Source organism: Ceratotherium simum, chromosome 35 (assembly GCF_057802395.1).
Source record: "Ceratotherium simum simum isolate JZ-2026a chromosome 35, ASM5780239v1, whole genome shotgun sequence".
Lineage (NCBI taxonomy): Eukaryota > Metazoa > Chordata > Mammalia > Perissodactyla > Rhinocerotidae > Ceratotherium > Ceratotherium simum.
Window position 1 is genome coordinate 24,545,085 of NC_141934.1, and position 20,070 is coordinate 24,565,154.

Here is a 20,070-nt window from a genome sequence, read left to right on the forward strand (position 1 = left end):
TGCTAGGTCTAGCTGATTTATAGTGTTATTCAAGTCTTCTGTTTCCTTATTGATCTTCTGTCTAGTTGTTCTGTCCATTACTGAAATAGGGTATTGAAGTCTCCAGCTATTATTGTTGAATTGTCTACTTCTTTCTTTAATTCTGTCAGTTTTTGCTTCATGTATTTTGAGGCTGTTATTAGATGTACATATATTTATAATTGTTATATTTTCTGGATGGATTGACCTTTCTATTATAAAATGTCCTTCTGTCTCTAGGAACAATTTTTGTCTTAAAAGTCTATTTTGTCTGACATTAGCATAGCCACTCCAGCTCGTTTTTGGTTACTGTTTGCATGGTATATCTTGCTCCATTCTTTTACTTGCAACCCACTTGTCTCTCTGAATCTAAACTGTCTCTCTTACAGACAGCACATAGTTCGATTATGTTTTTTAAAAATTCATTCTGTCAATCTCTGCCTTTTAATCAGTGTTTAATCCATTTACACTTAATGTTATTATGGGTAAGGTTATATACTTTTTTCAATTAATAAATTTTATCTTTTAGAGCAGTGTAGGGTTACACCAAAATTGAGCAGAAAGTACAGAGATTTCCCACATACCCCCTGCCTCCCCAACAACCTCTCCCACTATCAATGTCCCACATTTGTTACAATCAATGAGCCTACATTGACACATCATTATCACCCCAAGTCCATAGTCTACATTAGGTTCACTCTTGGTGTGGTACATTCTATGGGTTTTGACAAATGTATCAAGACATGTATCCACCATTGTAGTATTGTACAGAATAGTTTCACTGCCCTAAAAATCATTGGTACACTCCCTATTCATTACTCTCTCCCCCTACCCCTGATAACCATTTACCTTTTTAGTGTCTCCATAGTTTTGCCTTTTCCAGAATGTCACATAGTTGAAACCATACAGTATGCAACCTTTTCAAATTGGCTTCTTTCACTTAGTAACATGCATTTAAAGTTCCTCCATGTCTTTCATGGCTTGGTAGCTCATTTCTTTTTGGCACTGAATAATATTCCATCATCTGGATGTACTACAATTTATTTATCCACTCACCTACTGAAGAACATCTTGGTTGCCTCCAAGTTTTGTCAATTGTGAGTAAATGTGTAATAAACATCCAAGCACAGGATCTTGTGTGGACATAAGTTTTCAATTCATTTGGGTAAATACCAAGAAGCATGATTGCTGGATCATATGGTAAGAATATATTTAGTTTTGTAAGAAACTGCTGAACTGTCTTCCAGAGCAGCTGTACCATTTTGCATTCCCACCAGCAATGAATGAGAGTTCCTGTTGCTTGACATCTTCACCAGCATTTGGTGTTGTCAGTGTTTTGGATTTTGGCCATTCTAATAGGTGTGTAGTAGTATCTCATTGTTAATTTTACAATTCCCTAATGACACATGATGTTGGGCATCTTTTCATATGCTTACTTGCCACCTACATATCTTCCTTAGTGAGGTATCTGTTCAGGTCTTTTGTCTATTTTTTAATTGAGCTATTCATTTTCTTATTGTTGAGATTTAAGAGTTCTTTGTATACTTTGGGTAACAGTCCTTTATCAGTTGTATCTTTTGTAAATATTTTCTCCCAATCAGTGGCTTGTCTTCTCATTCTCTTTTGACATTGTCTTTCACAGAGCAGAAGTGTTTCGTCTGGTGAGAAAGATTCACCCTGAGCTAACATCTGTTGCCAATCTTCCTCTTTTTGCTTAAAGAAGATGGTCCCTGAGCTAACATCTGTGCCACTCTTCCTCTACTTTGTATATGGGACACCACCACAGCATGGCTTGATGAGTGGTGCATAGGTCTGCGCCCAGAATCTGAACCTGCAAACCCTGGGCTGCCAAAGCGTGAACTTAACCACTATACCACTGGGCCAGCCCCAGAAGTTTTAATTTTAATAAAGTCTAGCTTATAAATTCTTTCTTTTATGGATCATGCCTCTGGTGTTTTATCTAAAAAGTCATACCCAAGGTCATCCAGGTTTTCTCCTATTTTCTATGAGTTTTATAGTTTTGCATTTTATATTTAGGTCTATGATCCATTTTGCCCTAATTTTTGTGAAGGTATAATATTTGTGTCTAGATTCACTTTTTTGCATGCGGATGTCCAGTTGTTCCAGCACCATTTGTTGAAAAGACGACTTTTGCTCCATTGTATTGCCTTTCTCTTTCGTCAATGATCAGTTGCCTATATTTATATGGGTTTATTTCTAAGCTCTCCATTCTGTTACATTGACATATTTGTCCATTCTTTGGCCAATATCACACTGTATTGATTATCTTAGCTTTATACTAAGTGTTGAAGATGGGTAGTATAAGTCCTTCAATTTTCTTTTTTTCCTTCAATATCGGGTTAGTTATTTGGGGTCTTTTGCCTCTCCATATAAATTTTAGAATCAGTTTGTCAATATCCACAAAATAACTTACTGGGATTTTGATTGGAATTGTTAAATCTATACGCCATGTTGGGAAGAACCAACATCTTGACAATATTGAGTCTTTCTATCCACGAACATGGAATATCTCTCCATTTATTTAGTTCTTTGATTTCATTCATCAGAGTTTTGTAGTTTTCCTTAGATAGATATTTTGTTAGATTTATACTATTTCATTATTGGGGGCACTAATGTAAATGGTATTATGTTTTTTAATTTCAAATTCCACTTGTTCATTGCTGGTATATAAGAAACAGATTGACTTTTGTATATTAAACCTTGTATCCTGCAATCTTGCTATAACCACTTATTAGTTCCAGAAGTTTTTTTGTCAATTCTTTCAGATTTTCTACGTCATGTCATCTGCAAACAAAAGACAGTTTTATTTCTTCCTTCTCAATATGTATACCTTTTATTTCCTTTTCTTGTCTTAAGGCATTAGGAAGGACTAGCAGTATGATGTTGAAAAGCAGTGGTGAGAAGGGACATCCTTGAATTGTTCTTAATCTTAAAGGGAAAGCTGTGAGTTTCTCACCCTTAAGTATGTTAGCTGTAGGTTTTTTGTAGATATTCTTTATCAAATTGAGCAAGTTCCCCTCTATTCCTAGTTTGCTGAGAGATTTTATCATGAATGGGTGTTGAATTTTTTTCAAATGCTTTTTCTGCATCTATTGATATGATCACATGATTTTTTTCTTTAGTCTGTTGATGTGATGGATTATATCAATTTGATTTTTGAATGTTGAGCCAGTCTTGCATATCTTGGAAAAATCTCACTTGGTCATGGTACATAATTCTTTTTATACATTGCTAGATTCAATTTGCCAATATTTTATTGGTATGTACTATTTTGATTCCATTTATGTTACCTAACTAGAAAAGGCATAACTACAGGGCCATAAAAGAGATAAATGGTTTTTAGGGATTAAGAGATAATTGACTATAAAGGAGTACGAGAGAACTTTTTGGGGTGAAGGAAATCTTGATTATGAGGTAAGTTATATGACTATATATATATGTCAAAACTAACCAAACTATACACCTATGAAGGGTGAAGTTTATTTTCTGTAAATTATACCTTAATAAGTGTGACTTTGGGGGAAAAAAAGCAAGTTTGAGTAATTTGTACAACATAACTTTTGTAAAAAATGAAAACTGAATGTATATATGCATTTGTATATGCTGTTGAGCACATGAAGAACAGAATGGAAAGATACACCAAACCATTTATAATGTTGCCTCAATGAAACGACAATGGGAGGAGTAATAACTTTGAAATGACACATACTTGCATTGTTTCATGTTACAAATATATGATATTTCTAATTTAAAAATAACATTACAGTTTAAAAGGAATAAATAATTCTTATTTTTTAGAGATACAAAAATATTTACAGATGAAATGATAGGATATCTAGGATTTGCTTCAAAATAATCCATGACAGGGTGGATAGTGAGTGGGAGTTGCGCGAACTGACTGCTTTTGGAGTTGGATACACGTGGCTTCATTGCACTGCTCACTCTGCTTCTGTGTATGCTTGAAATTTTTCATAATAAAAGATTGCAAAAAGGGGAGGGTTACTTTAAAGAAAAATATTAAGAAAATAATATTACAGTGCAGATAGTGTACAAATTATCATAGTCTGGGGAACACTGGAGCAGAAAATCTTAAAGAGTTCATTTATCCACAAAACTGCTTTATAAATAAACAAGGTGGGTAATTTGCTTTAAATCTATCATTTAAGCTAAGAAAAATACTAGCTCGGGTGAAATGAAGGATGTGTTGGGGGCCGGTCCCGTGGCTTAGCGGTTAAGTGCGCGCGCTCCACTACTGGTAGCCCGGGTTTGGATCCCGGGCGCGCACCAACGCACCGCTCGTCTGACCATGCTGAGGCCGCATCCCACATACGGCAACTAGAAGGATGTGCAACTGTGACATACACCTATCTACTGGGGCTTTGGGGAGAAAAAGGAGGAGGATTGGCAATAGATGTTAGCTCAGGGCTGGTCTTCCTCAGCAAAAAGAGGAGGATTGGCATGGATGTTAGCTCAGGGCTGATCCTCCTCACAAAAAAAAAAAAAAAGGACGTGTTGAAGTTCAAAGTCATTACACACAACTCCTGCTTTTGTAGGCTCAGTAAAAACCACCTAAATAAAAATCTTCAGAGAGGAGTAGCGATTTTCTGTTGTTTTGCTCACTGTCATCTCCTCCATTTCTGGAACACTGGCAGGCACATAGTAGGCACTCAATAACTATGTGTTGGCAAACAAATCTATCAACTAGTCAGAAAGCTGGTGCTCTCAATGAGTTATGAGTTGGAAGCTAGCATTCTCTCAGAATGAATTCTCTGTTCAAGTAGTCTAAGCAAGCCAATGCTAAGCCAGTTCTTTTCTCTCTGATTTCCCCAGTGAGACGGTTCACATCTGGGCTATTTCAGTCTATTTTCTAAGCAAGTGTTCTGAGGTCCAAAATAGCAGCTCTACCTTGACAGCACAAAACACATTCACATCCCCTGTGCCCGAGGATTTCTTGTCTCGCCTCCCACACACAGACAGACAGACTTCTGTTCTTAGAAGTGAAGAAGGTAATGGGGAAAAAAGGAAGAGGGGGATTTAGTAATTTCTGTGGAAAAGTCCTTTCAGAGAAGAAAGGAGGGTGGGATGGACACAGTGAAGTGCTGCCTAGACCACACTTTCAAGCCAGACCTTGTACCCAGCTTCTGGGAATGCTGTTTGCAGAGAGCCTGCTGTCAGCCTCTTCAGGGATCACTGCTGCAGAGCCACCTCTGCTATAGTCACAGCCCCTTCACAGGATGGACCACTTCCAATGACTGCTCAATATGGGATTATAAAGACACTGGCCATCTAGTCCAACTTGAGACAAATTTCAAGGGCCACTCCAGCTCCAGAGCTCCCCATGGGGTCAGTCAAGGCCTTAATGGGCCCGCATCATGGCTCAACTTCTTGCTCTGCCCAGTCCTGCTTCCTTCCCCTCCTTTCCACAGGTGCTGTCCCAAGGGCACACCTTAATAAACATTATGCACATTAAACACTCTCTCAGCCTCCCTCCCAGGGAACTTGACCTGCAACAGTACGCATTAAGTCACCACCATAAGTTCTTAGAAAAGGCACAGGAATACGGCAGGCCTTGGAGACTAGTTTGAGTTTATATGAATACGTATATGAATTATGTAAGTAAATATACATATGAATATATTTACAACTTCAAATACACACACAGGTATCACTGTCCTTATCAAGAATGCTGTTGGGCCGGCCCCGTGGCTTGGCGGTTAAGTGCGCGCGCTCCGCTGCTGGCGGCCTGGGTTCGGATCCCGGGCACGCACTGGCGCACCACTTGTCCAGCTATGCTGAGGCCACGTCCCACATACAGCAACTAGAAGGATGTGCAGCTATGACATACAACTATCTACTGGGGCTTTGTGGGGGGGGAATTATAAGAATGCTGTTGATGGTGTGGCCATAGGGCCATAGGGGACTGTGACTGAGTGAGGCCAATAAATTTGAAGTAGTTCTTCATACAGTGCACACATATCAAATTAGTCTTTAATTTTTACTCCTGGTTGCTGAAAAGACAACAGCTACTCTTCCCATAAGACTGCTAGCATCTTTAGTCAGTTACAGTGCATCCTCTGTCCAGCTCCAAGCATCCTTAACTACACAGAAGAAAACCGGACGAGACCCACACCCTTTGGCGTAGACCCTCTGGCAGTTATTTATAGACTGGATGGCATCTCAGTGCTAGGAAGTGGCTTTGCACAAATCCCTCAAAAGCTAGAGTAGTTTAGAGACTGTGAAGTCTAGAGGAATGTCTCAAACGAGAAACTTAAAATATGCAGAAAGAGAATATGCAGGATGTAAAAAGACCTCAGCAACTGAACGTATCCCTTGGCCTATTTCCTAAACGTAATGCTTGAAAATCCTTAACTGGGTGAAAGGAAGATTCCTGCAGAACCCAAACAAATCAGAGGTTTTGCCTTCAGCAATTGCTAAGTTGTAGATAAAACTGTTATTTTTTAAAAGAATAATTACTTTATTATTTTTGTTAAAATGACACATGTTCTTTTTTAGAAAATTCAGCAATATAGAAAACTTTTTTAAAAGGAGGAAAAAATTTCCCCAATTTTACCACTCATGAATATTAAGTGAATGGAAAAACTGAATGGAATTTTATGGTAGACTAATTCTACTATAATTAACGTTAGCTGAATGACATGCCAGACATCTCCATGTGTATAGAGCAAGAAAGATAGATGGGGGTGGGGGGGTGGGGGGGGAAGTAAATTTAATTTTACTTGAATTTAACAGGAGAAAGAAAAATTGAAGTAAACAAAAGAAATTGGTTGAAGGCAGAAAAATGTTCTTTACCACAAAGATATATTCCATTCTAAGAGCTCCCACTAGGTTTATATTATGTATTTATTTTGTAAAATTTTTAAGTAAAATATTTTTTATAAAAGAGGTTAACATCATTTTCTTAGGCATAAATTAATTTTAACTTTAGACAATATCAAACATCATCCTGATATAAAAGATGGAGAAGTTTGCACACTTCAACTTTCCTTCAACCCCACCACCCCAAATTTTGTTAATCATATTCTCTCTGTATATTTTTCTACCTTTTTTCCTTTTTTTTTTCTTTTTACCTTTCTAATGTTTTAAACTTACATTCACCAAATGAACAAAATTAACATCACCAATAATGGGATAAAGCAACATCCTGCCAGGAGGATACAGTATCATTTATATAGTCTTCCTACTAAAAATGTGTAACCTGAAGCCATCATGATGAAACATCAGACAAACCCAAAATGAAGGATTTCATATAACATAACTGGCCTGTTCTTTCCAAAAGAGTCAAGTCATAAAAGACAAAGAAAGGCAGAGGAACCATTCCAGATTAAAGAAGACTGAAGAGACACGGCATCTCAATGAATGGAATGCATGATCCTGGAGTGGATCCTGAACTAGGAAAAAACAGCTATAAAGGATGTTACTGGGACAACTGTCTAAACAGGAAGATGGCCTGTACATTAGGTAATAGTGTTTAACCTCTTGAATTTGATAACTGCACTGAGGTTAGGTAAAAACAAGTCCTTAGAGTTTACAAGCAAAGCATTCTGTGTTCTATATTTACAACTTTTGCAAAGTTTGAAGTAATTTCCAAATAAAAAGTTAAAAACACAATTCTGTCTGTATCTGTAATTCCCTAGGCTGTCAGCTCAGTCGTCTGTTTACCTGGATTTAGCGCTCACCACCAGCCCTCTCGACACAGTTCCTCTTTAGCCAACTCCTGTACGGTGACTCATCTCTTGCTTGGCCGGATTATATCATCAAATAGCTACTTTCCAGAAGGACTCACAGATGCTCAGCTACTTACATTTTTGAAGACATCTGTCTGTCTTCTTACCTGAATAACTACCTGGATATGATGCTCCTGATCATATTTTCTGTCCCTCAGAACTTTGGAAACAGTGCACCAGAGTTTTCTCGCACTGAATGTGGCTGCAGTGAGTGGGTTGGTCCTTTACCTTTTTTATAAGGAATCTCCTTTTTCTGCCTAGGCCCCTGAAGAATTCTGTATTCTTGAATTTCAATAATAACCAGAGTAATTTTGGGTGTTAACTGCTTTGGACCAATTTCTCCCTCTGGGTTCCCTGACTGGGTGTCCACACACCCGACCATGACCTCCTCGTCTGCAATTCAGTTCTTCCTTCACTTTAATTCCTTAGTATCTTTTGAATGTTTTCTTCTTTATATATTATGACTAGCTCAAGCTTTTCCTTTATATTTTTTGGAAACGTTCCTTAAGTTCCTTTCTGTTTCTGATTTATTTAGTAATTCTGATATGCTGTGGTTTTGGTCTTCAATTTGTTTCCTTAACTCTTCACTCTCTGTTTCAACTTGTGCCATTTTAACATCTTCTCTTTGAACAGTTGTTGTATTTAAATCACTTATATTTTTATATAGCACAAAGCAATATTTTACTTTGGGCAGTGTTTTCTCACCACCTGAATTTCTCATCTTTCTCTGGATTCCTGTGTTCCTTTCTTTTCCTTTTTCCTCTTTTGGTACGATATGTGTTCAGGTGTTCATCTTACTATGGGCAACTCTACCTAGATCTTCTATTTGCTCACGTGGAATGTAAATGAATTTTCCCTTATATCCTTCCTACTTTATCTGAGACCTTTAATCTTCATCTCTAAGCTACAACTGAAAAAGCAGGCATTGTAGTCTATACAGTTGTGCATTGCTTAACAACAGGGATACACTCTGAGAACTGTGTCGCTGGGCAACGTCGTCCTTGTGTGAACAACATAGAGTGTACTTACACAAACCTAGATGGTACTAATCTTACGGGACAACCATCATATATGCGGTCCCTCATTGACCGAAATATCATTATGCCATCCTTAGCCAAAAAGCCCTGGGGCAAGGATGGAGAGAGTGCTGCTAAGGCAATGTATAGAATCTGTTGGAGGTCTCTTTTCTGAGATTTTTCTTTTGATGTCCTGTATCTCATTCACTCCATCTGAACAGATGTAATCCTATTCCCACAGGGGCATGTCCTCAGGTTTCAGCCTTAGGCAGATACTACAAATTGGATCTTTGTGTGTATGTGTGTGTGAGGAAGATCAGCCCTGAGCTAACATCTGCCAATTCTTTTTTTTTTTTTTTTTGCTGAGGAAGACTGGCCGTGGGCTAACATCCATGCCCATCTTCCTCCACTTTATATGGGATGCCACCACAGCATGGCTTGACAAGTGGTGTGTCGGTACACGCCCAGGATCCGAACCCTGGGCCGCTGCAGCGGAGCACGCACACTTAACCGCTGTGCCACTGGGCCGGCCCCCAAATTGGATCTTTTAACATCTACTCTCACCTCCTCTGTTAACTTCCCTTCCTAGAGATGGGAACCCAGCCTCATCTACAGTTGGAGGTAGTTATGTGAAACTATTACGGAGATCTGAACTTTCCTCTCCAAATTAAAAGACAAAACCATATGAAGAGAATCCCTCTGCCCTTCCCAACCATGTCCCTCCCCCGTTCCCTCCTGGAAGGCTCTGCAATGCCCGGAGGTACAACAGCCATCAGTGATCAAGAGGATGAAAACTACATGCTAAGGATAGCAGCAGAGCAGAAAGGAAGAACAGGGTTCTCTGAGGACATTCTTGAGTGGCTGGACTCACCTGCACTGCCTACCTGTGGACTTATTATCACTTGACAGAAAACCCCACCCACTCCCACTTAAGCCATTCTTTGTTGGCTAGATGAGTGATGGACAATGACAACTAGCAGTTTTTCCTGCCTCTGGTAGAATCCTGAGATCATAGAAGAGAGTTTCTAGCCTCAAAGATTTTTCCTTGATTTTTCCCCAGGCTGTCTACTCACCTTTTCAGTCTAATTTTCTCCCAAGTGGATTGGGCAAGGGGATGGGGAGAATTAGAAAGAGAATTCTCAGGATTTTGTTATTTGTTTTCTTCTCTTACTTGTGAACACAGCCAAACCACAACTTTGTTTCTTTTCTTAACTGTCAATTTTAACATTTATAGCATGAAGCTGATTGGCTTTGTTGGATTCTCCTGGAGACATTTTTTAACAATCAAAAAAGTGTGTTCATCTCATTAGGTATTGAGAGAGAGCCTGTGATCCAGCTTCACTCAGCCCTACCTGCCCAGAAGTCCCCCAAGCCCAGATGAAAATGATAATGGCTGATGATCACCATTTTTCCCAAATAAAACATGACAAGCTAAAAACAGCATTCCTGTTCTAAACATTCATGTCTGGGAATTCAGCCTTATTTAAAAGGCAGGCAATTATTCATGGATCAATTTAGATGATAAATCCAGTTTTTTGTATACAACATCTGCTATAACCTCTGTCAGGAAGAACTGTTGATGAAATACTGAGTCATCTAATCTCTGTCCAGTTTCCACAAGCAAACTGTAACCTCATTTTGCAAATAAGCAGTGGGAAATCAGCACTGTTCCCATAGTGACAGCTCAGTGTATCTACAGTCCTTACAAGGAGGAATACACGTGAAATTTGGGAATGCTAAATCAGACATTTCAAAAGTGACTACCTAAGGTGACTATGTCTATAGAAAAACTCACATTATTATGATTATTTTTAGTCTTCCCTATGAAAATAAATAACGTCCTGCATCATTTCCATTAATCTTGAAACTGCGTGGCCTGAATCCGCACTGTATATTTCTACCATCCACACGCAGCAAATGCACCGCTCATTCGGTGATCACGCTTTTGGAACCACAACTCTGCAACAAAGCTACGAAACTAGAAATAACTGGAATCACGTAAGAAAGCAGAAAGAGTAGTCACAGAGCCTCTGCATCTTATTCTGCAAAACAGGACCTGAGGCCTCGGCTAAAAACAAGATACTCACTTCATCACCCATTCATCCATCCATTCATTCAAACCTACATATTGTGCTCTATGATTCCTACTATCTCACAGCCTGCGTGGAGAGACAAGCATAAGAAATGACCACAATATAATGTTCTAAGTGTTACAAATAGAGAACTGTAGAGACTGCTACATGAACACAGAGAAGGAAGCAGCTGACTTTGAGATGAGACATGATGACATCTAGGGTGGAGCTCTAACCATGAGGAAAAGTTCACCAAATGAGGAAGGGAGAAAAAAAGATGTAAAAGCAGACAAGTGAATGGTAAGTGACCAGGTGTGGCAGGAGATGCAGGAGAAACATGAGCAAATAGGGTAGAAGAAGTCAAAAGAGGAAAGTCAAGAATGTAGGAGGTGGTGGTGCCAAATGCTCACAGAGGACGGAAGGCAGCCATGCACCTGTGCAATCACGGGAAAGTGACGACTCCAGCAAGACTCATTTCAGCACTGCACTAGTGGTGGCAAAAAACAAACTGCACGGGACGGGGAAGGAAATGGGAGGTGAAAAATAAAGGCAGAAAACAGATCACTCTTTTTAAAAGTTTGGAAGTAAAGAAAAGGAGAAGAGGGCCGGCCCCGTGGCTTAGCGGTTAAGTGCGCACGCGCTCGGCTACTGGTGGCCCGGGTTCGGGTCCCGGGCGTGCACCGACGCATTGCTTGTCCGGCCATGCTGAGGCCGCGTCCCACATACAGCAACTAGAAGGATGTGCAACTGTGACATACAACTATCTACTGGGGCTTTGGGGAAAAAAAAAAAAGAGAGGAGGATTGGCAATAGAGGTTAGCTCAGAGCTGGTCTTCCTCAGCAAAAAGAGGAGGATTAGCAGGGATGTTAGCTCAGGGTTGATCTTCCTCAGGAAAAAAAAAAAAGAAAAGAAAAGGAGAAGATAGGGCCGTAAGCGTAAACAGTGTGGCAAGATTTAGAATGGCTTTTGAGGAAACAAGAAAGGTTTTCCAACCCACAAAAGATCCACAGTAGCAATTAGAGGTAGCGGCTATAGGCAGGGACGCAGACATCAGGACAGGTGACAGTCTGAATGGAGAAAGGAGACATAAACACCTGAAGCAAATGGATAAGCAATATGTTATCATCCATTCAATAAAATACTATTCAGCCAGGAAAAGGAATGAAGCACTGACACTTGCTACAACATGGATGAACCTTGAAAACATGATGCTAAGTGAAAGAAGCCAGACACAAAAGGTCACATACTGTATGATTCCACTTATATGAACTATCCAGAATAGGCAAATCCATAGAGACAGAAAGCAGATTAGTGGTTGCTGGATGCCAGGAGGAGGGGCAATGGGGAGTGACTGCTTAAATGGGTATAGGGTTTCCTTTTGAGGTGATGAAAATGTTCTGGAACTAGACAGAAGTGATGGTTGCACAATACTGTGAATGTTCTAAATGCCACTGAATAGTACACTGTAAAATGGTCAAAACAGAAAATTTTATGTTATGTGTATTTTAACACATATACACAGCCAACCTAAAGCAGCATGAAACCAGTCAGGCCACCAGGCAGGAGACTGAATGTAAGAGTGAAGAGTCAATAGCAATTATAAGAACAATCTTCCTAATCATCAGTTATCAAGAAAAGGTAAGTTATGTTAACTATTAGGTTGAACCATATGAAATTCCAGAACCAATAGCAATTTCATATGGTTCAATCTTATATATTCTCTTTTAAAAGACAAGGCCCTCTATACGACATTTTATAAAGATTTCTGCCATTGTTGACGCCAGATAAATCAAACACTTCTGCCTCTCACAATCCTAACTGATCCTGGTTGTTGCCCCCCTTTTCCCCTTAAAATGAAAAATCCCACTTGGGAAAGGTGACTTAATTTTCATTAGAAAGGAGAATGTCAGATAGGGAGAGCAGACAACAAAGAACGTACACGTGTGGGTTCTGTTTCTGGCTTTGCCAGCTCTTTTCTCAAGGACTGTAAGCAAATAGGTGAGCCCTTTCAATTGGTAAAATACTTCCTTTAGAGGGGCACATGATGCCCACTTGTCAGTCAAGTCAAATGGGGGTTTCTAACGAAGAACAGAACTATTATCACTCTCCATCTTCAACCAACTAGTCCTGCTTGTTATTAACTCTCTTAATTTAGAATTTCCTACATTATCTTTTTTTTTTTTTTTTTTTAGAAGGAGATCAGCCCTGTGCTAACATCTGCCAATCCTCCTCTTTTTTTGCTGAGGAAGACTGGCCCTGGGCTAACATCCATGCCCATCTTCCTCCACTTTATATGGGACACTGCCACAGCATGGCTTGCCAAGCAGTGCATCGGTGCGCGCCCGGGATCCAAACCTGCGAACCCTGGGCTGCCACAGCGGCGTGCGCGCACTTAACTGCTTGCGCCACTGGGCTGGCCCCTACATTATCTTTTTAAAGTGATGATAAACAGAGAGAATGTTCTACAAAACCACTGTCACAGGGAAGCAGGGATTCTTTTATTTCAATAAATAACCTCACTTCCAAATGACAAACAGGAAATAAAACGGCCCTCATCATGAAGGGAGCTTCTCAAGGAAGCAAAAATCCTTAGCCAGTAATCCCAGTGAGATCCTTAAGATGCAGAACAGATTCTGAGATGTCTTGGATTTTCTAAGCAAAACAAATATGAGGCAGAAAAAAAATACTAGTAGAGAGTGCATTTTTATAGCACTGTCTGACCCCATCTACCACAATCCTAGCTCATGGGTATTTTTTTTATCTTAACAACAATAACTATGAAGTAAGTAGAAGTAAGTTTTATTCTCAATACAGGAGAGTAGCAGGGAAACGCGCTTCCAAGTCAATCAGACGCGAGTTCAGATCTTGGCTCCCCACTGTCTAGCTGCATGCCTTTGGCAAGTCATTTCACTTTTGAGCCTCAGCTTCCTCGTCTACAAAATAATATCACTATCTCAGAGGTATGTTGTGACGATTCTGTGAAACACAAGCAGCCAGCTCAGTAAATGTTCAGTGAATTATGGTGCTACTACATAAAGGAATCAGATAGAACTTGGGTCCTAGGTCAGTATTTCTCTCTCCCAGGTCAATCTAGCCTCTGCTGTCTCAATTTTAGAATAAAACACTAAATATTTCTATAGCACTACAATTAAAATTCTTTTTTTAAAAACTAGGGTTTCTGCCAAACACTGCGGCTCTGTAGTATATTTCTGAACATAGCTGATCGATAGTTTGGCTCAACTGTAAAAAGTAACGAAGTAAAAATCTGTAATTTTATGGAAGTAAACAGTCCTCTAGATTCTTGGAGATTATACACTAAGAGTAATAGAGCTCAACGAATTAATCAGTCTTTTTTAAACTAAGGTTGCTTCTAAGTTATTTTAAATGGGTGATTCTCGCCACATTTTTTTTTTTTTTAAAGATTTTATTTATTTCTTTATTTTCCCCCCAAAGCCCCAGTAGGTAGTTGTATGTCATAGCTGCACATCCTTCTAGTTGCTGTATGTGGGACTCGGCCTCAGCATGGCCAGAGAAGCGGTGCGTCGGTGCACGCCCGGGATCTGAACCCGGGCCGCCAGCAGCGGAGTGCGCGCACTTAACCGCTAAGCCACAGGGCCGGCCCTCTCCACTCTTTTGAAATATATTTATATCAAGGAGAGAATTACATGTAATCTTTCTTGGTAATCTATATCATTTTTAACAATCTCTATCATCCAAGCCTATGTTTTCGTTCACACCCACAGTTTCCCTCTTCTGAGTGAAACACTACTATAAGGGGCACAACAACCCCATTTTTTGAAGGGAAGTCACTTTCTTCCTTCTTTCTTGCAGGTACTGTTCTCTAACACCCTTCGGTCACTGATTCTCAAGTTTCTAGTCATAAAACCTTTTCAAAAGGAAGGTAATTCAAATCCCAATATGCAAAAGAGAGAGAGCTGGAGGATGGAGAGGAGCCCTGAAAACCTCTGCCCAAAGAGTGATAACGCTTCCTTCTGAATCCTTTCCGGTCTGAGCGACGGAAACAGAAATGTAATCAACAGTAGAGTTAGGGTCACAACATCAGAAGAGAGGATGATCTCTGAGTGTTGCTCCCATTTATGGAATCCACTCTCTCTCCCAGAGATGTTTAATGAAATGAGATAAAAGGAGATGAACAGACTTAGCACTTAGCCAAGATCCTTCTCCTGTAAATTCTTACAGACACACTGATGAGAGAGCTACCCAACATTTTAGACGCTCTTGTTTGTGCCAGGAAAAAAAGAACCTCATCTGGTCAAAGAGCTTCCATTTTTCATGAACTCCAATATCTCACATGCGGATCAGAGGAGAATGCAGTGACTCTGTTTAAGTCAACCCACTTTGATTCTCTTCCTGACCCAAATCAGAAGACGACCAACATCTCATGACACTATTAGCTGAATGTGGTTGAGCAAATTACCACCTTCTTTGTGCTTCTGTTCCCTCTTTTACAAATGGGGATAACGATAGTGCTGTCTCCTAGAATAATTGTAAAGATTAAGTGAGATGATAGCTATCATTTATTTGTGCCTGGAACATAGTAAGAGCCAATAATAATGTGAGCTACTCTCACCAACAGCATCATCACCACCCTAAAGTCTGGAGAGATGTGCCTCTCTTTCACGAAGTAAGAAAATGTGGAAAGCAGTAATGAAGACTTCCAAGTCTAAAATCAACTCTCTAAGAAGTGCTTTCACCACAAACCGCACCATGTCAATGGGTATTCCATACAATTACCCCAAATTACTCCATGCCAAATGAGAATTAACATTTGCAAAATATGCTGGGGGAAAAAAATGTTTTTCTCTTGAAGTACAATGCAAGAATTAATGACTACATGCTAAAATTCTCTTAAAAATGTCATTTTGAGCCTCTGCTCTGAGGTCAGATGTGAATAACAACCTAACACTTGATTTAACTGTTAAAGAATAAAAAGCAGAATGAAGCATTACTCAAAATCAGCTTTGTTTCAGTGTTTAATAAATTTGTCAGAAACCTTTATAATTTAAATACAGAAGCAAATGGGTTGTGGTGAGCATACGGGTCATTCCAGGTGTAACACATATTCCATATATCAATGCACATGAGTACACATATATACACATTTCCACTAGGAAATGTTTAAATTTTTTTTTAATTTAAAGAAAAGCAGAGTTCTATTTAAAAACAGCTGCCAACCCTCATACCAAATCCACATTCTTGGAATCTGTTTCCTCAAAACCAATTTTGATGAAAGAAAAAAAAAACCTTAGAGAAAAATAATTTTGAAATCCAAGCAATAGTAGAGAAAAAATATTGTTCCTTTCCATTTAAATGCATTGCTGTAAGATTATCTGATAAAGATATTTTCTACTTGCTGCAAGTTTTCAGTGTTTTTTTTTTTTTTTGAAGGACCTGTCAACTCACTCTTACTCTAGGTCCTATAGAAGGATGCTTGAAAACAAGGAGACACATAACACAGGTAACTTGACATCCCATTTGGAACAACCTGAGCACATCGAGCACATCTCTGAGTAGCCTCCAAGTGCCCTGCCAACAGCAGCAGACGTCAGCACAGTAGAGCTAGGAATGCCCACCCAAGGCCCACTGACCTTTTGATGACTTGTGATTTCGTCCCTGCTTCTCCCCAGCTCTTCAGCAAGTTTAACGTTCTCTTCTTGCAACGCTGAAAGCTGCTGGGACTTCTGAGCTGCTGCCTGCTTTAGGGTTTCTCTGCAAGGACAGTGAGTGCAGGGTTACCATAGAAACAAGACAGGCAAGGAAACTGTGGGAGACAACCAGCTTCACAGCACTGAGGAAAATATATCTGGGTCACGTGCCTGATAGGATCTATAATAACAGGAGACAGTATTATCTACATGCAGGAGGGGAAAAATGGCTTTAACCTCTCAGGAGGAGGACTGCCAGCCACAGTTATTACATTTTTTTAAACCTAATAAACACTACATCCACCCTCTCACCACCCACACTTACCCCACTTCTAAACGCTCCCCATAGAAAAGCAATGTTACTATAAAGTAAGTGACGAATGAAACGGTCAGTATTCCTTGTCTTTAGGACTATTCTCATTTAGAAAATGCACTAAAACTCACTACATTGATCAAGTCATTTACTTTGCTGCCAAGGCACTCTGTTCTAACTGCACAGATCTGTAATCCGTTTTTTTCTGGCAGAAATAAAAATCTAATGGCCCCATTTGCCAGTATCTATCAGAGTCAAGAGCTGGCGTGAATCTGAGTATATTTTTAGAACAACTCGAGGTGAAATGCCCAAAGCAAATGCAGTTTTCTAATTACATAACAAGTGTTCTATTTTGATTGTATTCTTTCCACAATGCTAATCTGTAATTAAAAACAGCAAATAAAAATATAGCCCGCTAACCTATATCATGACTAACAGCATATAAAATGTGAACAGGGTGAGTATATTTATTAAACATATTCCCACTATTAAAATTAATCAAAAATATACATCCCAAATTATTATCCTTTACATGCAAATATTAAAAATATTTTATTTGATCATTGGATTTTGTTTTTATGCCATAGAAGGCTTTGATGCAATTATGAATTTTAAGTCTGTGCTGGCTAAACTCCATTTAGTGAGCTGTCATACGTGGCTGAATTCTGAATCAAGTCATCTGGGTATGAATCCATCTGCTGATGCATGAACACATCTATTTTTAATTTCAATTGTCTAATGGGTGGCAGTGCTTGGCATCTTCAGTTTTCTGATTTTTAATTCTCCATCCATCTATACTATGCATACTGGGATGACCTTATGAAGATTTAGGGGAATAAATCTACACAAAAATTCTCTTTCCCAGAGATGTTTGTTTAGCAAGTGAAGAAAAACTGAGAGGAAATTTTAGCCTCAGGTAATTAGTCATTCCAAAGCTGGAAGCCTTTATTTTAATTATGGATTAAAATATACACATGCACACGCATATACACATTACAGCTAAAGTTCATCGTCTGGCCAAAGTCTATCAGCTCTTAACAAATCGGAAGATTTTACTTATGATGAAATCATCATCAGCCAAACAACTTATTCCCAGGCAATCACTGCCTTCATTAGGGGCTGTCTGGTCTCAGCATTTGCATGGCCTGTCAGTGATAAGTATGTGATCCAGCTCTTTCTCTCATAAAAATTTTCATCTTCTAAAGTTTTTTAAATCCTGATTTCTATTAAGAGCCCACAGTAAGGAAAATTAAAACAAGGATTCAAAGAAATATCAAAATGTCCTCAAGTATTGATCTATAACAACAGCATTTATTCAATGTTTTAAAATCTACAAAATGCTTTCATATACATTTTCTCCTTTAATCCTCAAAGCCCAAAGAGGCTAATATTATTTATAGTTTATTTATTTTTTTTTTAATTTTTATTTATTTATTTTTCCCCTAAAGCCCCAGGCGATAGTTGTATGTCATAGTTGCACATTCTTCTAGTTGCTGTATGTGGGACGCGGCCTCAGCATGGCCGGAGAAGCAGTGCGTCTGTGCGCGCCCGGAATCCGAACCCGGGCCGCCTGCCTTGGAGCGCACGCACTTAACCGCTAAGCCACGGGGCCGGCCCTATTATTTATAGTTTAAAGATGAGAAAACTGAAGCTTGGGGAAGTGAAAAGATTTGCCCCAAATCATGAAGCCAGTAAGTTGCAGAAGCAAGAGAACTGTAGCTAAAACTGGCAGATAGACATTTGAATATAGAAACACCTTTCAGGTTTTCTTTAGAGCATAATGGATACATGCATTTCATAGAGGAAGGAGGCTCCAATAGCCCAACTTCTGGAAATACTCAAAGGAATAATTCTGAAAATATCTACAAATATATTCCTAATTTTTTAAGCTACTTTTCTTTCCACACAAGATATCTTGAAACAAGACTGTCACAGTTTTAAAACTGAGAGGTAACATAAATATTGTTAATATTGCCTTGCAAACATTCTACTTACGAATATATCAGAAATCTATTAATTACCATGCTAAATATATTCTAGATTTATTACTGTGCCAGGTAAGTAAAGACAAAAATTAGATTACTTAATATGGTTTTCCCTAAGATTTAAAATTATACACCACAGAGAAACCATTTTATTCTCTCTCCATCTGAAAATAGGAGCAAGGGTTTTCCTAAAACCAGTGCAGTAAGCAGCATACAGGAAGAGGAACCCTTGGTTACAGCGCTGGGTTCCCAGTGCCAAGGGCACTATTCTCTAGGAGGTGGTTCCTATGAGAGCTTCAGTGTGTACACTGGTGTCCCTTTTCTTCTAGGAACTGCAGTCCTGTCAGGTGAGGAGAAACACCAGAAAAGCTCTCGAGGACACGAAGAGCCCCAGATACACGCTAAACCACAGAAAAACAGCTGCTTACTCTCTAGCTTTGAGCACTGAAGAACTAAGGAACAGTAAAATGACTGTTTTTTTGTGTTTTGAGAAGCACTGTTCCCATTACATGGTACATTTATATCAGATGGTCCTTGAAATTTGGCCAATTCTAGGGCAGAGAACAATGAGTCACTGGGGGCAGGGGATCTTTCTACCTACTCCTCATAGCTCCCTCCACCAGCTCTGTTGTCTGTCACTGGTGTGTTTCCCACTGTTCCTCCCTCCCACTAAGAATCCTGGCCACTGTGTATCGAGTTACAGAAGACGTGATCCTCTGGGTCTGGTAAGGCAGAAAAAAGGTAGAGAATCAAAAGCGGCCCAGGCTCTGTCTGCCCTGTGGTCTGGTTCCTTCTTGCCTGAACTACTCCCCTCAGGGATCAGAAACCTGAGGAAAGCAGCTCCAGGGAGGAACAGAGGCCAAGGTCAGAGGGACAGCAGCAGAGGCCACAGTCTTTTGCCTCCAATCCTTTGTGTCCATAGGCATGAGGCTAAGCTTTTATTATTCAGTGAGATCATTCAAAGAAGGGGGCAAAAAAACAATTTACCTCTTAATAGAGGTGAACCCATCCTATACTAACTGGGGGTGGGTAACATGACAGATTTACTGAGGATGCTGAACACTTAAATACCAGACCAACATAATGACCATTACACGAGTCTCCTAGGTTGTACTGCAGGAAGAGGAATTGTATGCAACTCCCAAGAGCTCTCTTTGCTAGGTCCACTCTGGCCCTGCCCCCTGCATTACCCTAGTAAGGCCCAGAGAGCTCAGAGGCGGGAATATGGCAGTG

At 39.6% G+C, this 20,070-nt stretch overlaps 1 protein-coding gene across 8 annotated transcripts in view; it reads right to left on the reverse strand.

Annotated features, from left to right (window-relative positions):
- Positions 1–20,070, reverse strand: part of CLIP1 (CAP-Gly domain containing linker protein 1) — a 124,316-nt gene that overhangs the window by 16,908 nt on the left and 87,338 nt on the right. For all 8 annotated transcript variants that reach the window (XM_087423351.1, XM_087423348.1, XM_087423350.1 and 5 more), the window contains one exon: positions 16,483–16,603. In XM_087423351.1, the coding sequence (XP_087279477.1) occupies positions 16,483–16,603 (121 nt within the window). The remainder of the gene's footprint in view (positions 1–16,482; positions 16,604–20,070) is intronic.